Source organism: Xyrauchen texanus, chromosome 35 (assembly GCF_025860055.1).
Source record: "Xyrauchen texanus isolate HMW12.3.18 chromosome 35, RBS_HiC_50CHRs, whole genome shotgun sequence".
Taxonomy (NCBI): Eukaryota; Metazoa; Chordata; class Actinopteri; order Cypriniformes; family Catostomidae; genus Xyrauchen; species Xyrauchen texanus.
Genome location: NC_068310.1, coordinates 39,069,059 through 39,073,106, shown reverse-complemented (window position 1 = coordinate 39,073,106; position 4,048 = coordinate 39,069,059). Strand labels below are relative to the sequence as shown.

At 40.7% G+C, this 4,048-nt stretch overlaps 1 protein-coding gene across 1 annotated transcript; it reads right to left on the bottom strand.

Annotated features, from left to right (window-relative positions):
- Positions 1-1,261: 1,261 nt before the first annotated feature.
- LOC127628924 (cyclin-dependent kinases regulatory subunit 2-like) lies at positions 1,262-3,325 on the bottom strand. The gene is made up of 3 exons (XM_052105908.1): positions 3,152-3,325; positions 2,714-2,841; positions 1,262-1,933 (listed from the first exon to the last, which is right to left on the bottom strand). The coding sequence occupies exons 1-3, from the start codon at positions 3,217-3,219 to the stop codon at positions 1,890-1,892; spliced, it is 240 nt and encodes a 79-aa protein (XP_051961868.1). The 5' UTR covers positions 3,220-3,325; the 3' UTR covers positions 1,262-1,889.
- Positions 3,326-4,048: the final 723 nt, after the last annotated feature.

Here is a 4,048-nt window from a genome sequence, read left to right as displayed (position 1 = left end):
TGTGTGAGTGAGTGAGTGAGTGAGTGTGTGAGTGTGTGTGTGTGTGTGTGTGTGAGAGCATGAGAGAGTGTGAGTGAGTGTGAGTGTGTGTGTGTGTGTGTGTGTGTGAGTGAGTGAGTGAGTGAGTGTGTGTGTGTGTGTGTGTGTGTGTGTGTGTGTGAGAGAGTGAGTTTGTGTGAGTGTGTGTGTGTGTGTGTGTGAGTGAGTGAGTGTGTGTGTGTGTGTGTGTGAGAGCGTGAGTTTGTGAGTGAGTGAGTGAGTGAGTGAGTGAGTGAGTGAGTGAGTGTGTGAGTTTGTGAGAGAGAGAGAGAGAGTGAGTGTGTGAGTGTGTGAGTGAGTGAGTGTGTGTGTGTGTGTGTGTGTGTGTGTGTGTGTGTGTGAGTGAGTGAGTGTGTGTGTGTGTGTGTGTGTGTGTGTGTGTGTGAGTGAGTGAGTGAGTGAGTGTGTGTGTGTGTGTGTGTGAGTGAGTGAGTGAGTGAGTTCTGGGCAGCTGCCTGTAACGACCCGGCCCCACCCTTCAACCTGCCACAACAGGGCTCTCTAACTGAATGTTTACTTGTCGTACGTTTCCATTGACTCCCATTCATTTTTAATTCCAGAGCTCTGCAACTGAATTATGACTAGTGAGAATTCCAATTAGAATGCTCTTTAATTCCATATTTACTAGTAAGAATGCAATTGCAGACCTCTGTAATTAAATTGTAGGGCGCTGTAGTAAACATGCCATTTTGACGAGTAACGCTGGGAATATTTAATGATAGGGGCCCGGGTAGCTTAGCAAGTAAAGACGCTGACTACCACACCCGGGGTCACATGTTCGAATCCAGCACATGAGGCGGTGAGTTACACTGATTTTCCATAGGGTGTTCTTAGGCTCGACGTCCTTAATGTAAACGGAAACAGGCAATACTGAGGATGCTGATAGGATGTCCAAGTTCCAAAAGAATCATACAAGTCGTCCTTAACTCTTCTGAAGCCTTTCGATGGTGTTGTGTCATCGTTTCCATAGCCTCATTGAAAATAGTGTTAGCGCGCTGCATTGTGGTTCCAAAGCTACAACATAAATGAAGACATGCATACCTGGAGTGATGAATCGGTTCTTGGAAACGAATCGCCCGAACGAACCGACTCGCTACAATGACGCTGCTGATCCGTGACGCAATTTGTTGCGATCTGGCGCCCTCTAGAGATGTAATATGTGCCACGCGCTGCCAATCCATTGAAGAAAAAGCCCACTAATAAAACTTATACAAGGCTGCATTTATTACAAAGAGTAGCAAGAATATAATCGAGAATAAAACAAATGATTGTCCTGATTTATCTTGTAATAAAGGACCAAAATATTTGTTCATGCTTTATGAACACTGTCAACATAAGTTCACATCTTATACATGTATACAAGCACCGTTATACATCTTATACAACAGCCTTCCCTGAAATATCACATGCAAACCAGAGATCAAGTCTCAGCTAATACACAACCTAACAGAAGGACAGTCTTTAGATACACCCAAATGAACTTGAGCTTACAGTACGTCATCTTTTAACCAAATAAGTTTCATTTTCTTTTGGTCCGCCATAAAGAACACCAATTTAAGTTTCTTAAACACTGATAATGAATCACAGATTTTTATTTCACAAACACATCTTTAAAGGTTTAGCTTCACCCCAAGACGCACTTTTGGTCACATGATTTTTGATGAGTTAAGAGCCCTCCAATTTTCACTGAAAACACATTCCCATATTCCCCTTGATTCTCAGTCCGAGCATAAGCGCCGTCAAACACAGCATCGTGTCCACAGGAGTCCAGAAACGTGGTAAAGTTCACAAGTATTCACTGAATACCCGATTCATCCACAGGAATGTTCCAGATGAGTAGGAAAAATACGTCATTGTTTTGGTAGAGGTCTCCTAAACAGCAGAATATGAGGTTCTAAAGGAGAAAAATAAAGATTATTACAACAATCCAACCTACTAATGTCCAATTAAAGTTCTCTATATATTTAAAGGGACAGTACACCCAAAAATGCAAATCCTCTCATAATTTACTCACCCTCATGACTGACTGTCTTCTGCACAACACAAATTAAGATTTTTAAAAAGAACATTTCAGCTCTGTAGGTCCATACAATGCAAGTGAATGGTGACCAGTGCTTAAAAGCTCCAAAAAGCACATAAATGAAACCTAGAAGTAATCCAGTGGTTTAATCCATGTCTTCATAAGCAATATGACCAGTTTGGGTGAGAAACAGATCAATATTAAAGTTTTTTTTTATATATATATATATATATATATATATATAAATTCTCCTCCCTGCCCAACAGGTGCACAAAGAATGCAAATTGCCAAAAACAAAAGAATGTGGAAGTGGAGATTAATGGTTTAAAAAAAAAAAAAAAAAGTACTGAAATATTGATCCACACCCGCACTTATCGCTTCTGAAGGTATAGATTTAACCACTGGACTCGTTTGGAGTACTTTTATGCTACATTTATGTGCTTTTATGGGCTTCAAAGTTCTGATCAACTTTCACTTGCATTGTATGGGCCAACAGGGCTGAAATATTCTGCTAAAAACATATGTTTGTGTGTTCTGCAGAAGAAAGTAAGTCAGATATTCGGGTGAGGAAATGATGAGAATTTGGGTGAACCATCCCGGAGTTAGGACTCTAGTCTTATTCATAAAACTGAATGTGTTTGCTATAATACAGACCAGGCTCATGGATCATATAATGGACCCATCCCAGTGACTGCTGCACGCCCAGTCTCCTCCACTCATCCTCGGACATCAGATGGGACTTGGGCACCTGTTTGGCCAGTTCCCGCGGTAAAACCACATGCCTGCCATCAGAAATGATGATAAACAATCTTCATTTGTATCTAGACACTAAATACCGAGACTGTCATGAAACTACTTTAAATGTCACTAATCTAACAAGCACATGGGGGGTCAACACAACACCTAGGTCCGAATTATACAGTGAAAACATGCTTTTAAAACGAAATTAAGATCAAAGCTGTTCCTCGGCTCTTTTAAACGATGCTCAACGATTCAATTGTACGCTGGTATGAGATGAAATACAGGATATTTGGTCCAACACGCCGCAATGAGGCCTTGAAGTAGCTCAAACCTTCTCGATTTGAATCTTACCTATATTCATAATGATCATCTGTGTATTTATCAGAGTAGTAGATATGTTTCTGAGACATTTTGGTCATGAAATCAGCAACGAAAGGATTCAGATATGTCGCCCCGCGAAACAGTAATTCAATCGAAGTCTCGCTCGCAACTTTGTCACAAATTTAACCGATAAAGTTTTGAACCCGCAAGGCAGCCGGAGCCGCCGCATCTGATTGGCTGAAAAGGGTCACGTGACTGTTGCGAACGTCATGGCGCAATGGCGCATATGCGTACAAATAGAAGCTCATTCGTCTGGTTCGGATACGAATACGTCAGCCGTGGCAACATCTTGGAACGGTCAACAAGCAGAGAAGAAGCCTCAGACCGCTGCATAAACTGCTTTTTTGTGGAAAAAATTTATTTAGTAATAAAATGACAGATTTTTATGCTAATTAGGGCCCAAGCCTTCTTCTAAGGATTATATTATTATTATTATTATTATTATTATTATTATTATTATTATTATTATTCTTTAAAGTACTTTTGGGGTACTTAACATGCGTGAAGGCTCTCTAGCGCCCCCTTGAAAATGGGCACGTAAGGGAGGCTCTGTAGCGCCCCCATTTTCTCCTACAGTCACCAAAATTGGTACATATATAGTTCTCATAAAGCCAAACAATTTTCACATTCACAGTCATTAGCTCCGCCCAACAGGAAGTCGGCCTTTTTGGATTTTCTGAAAATCGCAGGCTCTGAATTTTTAAACACTCCTAGGAGATTCATGTGACTGGCACCAAGTTCAGACCATGCCAAGACTTTGTAGATGCTAAATTGCAAACTGATTTTTAATATTTTGAACAGTGTCGCCATGGCAAAGCAATATATTTATGGTGAAAAATGGGATAACAGGAAGTGCTTTATATCTTC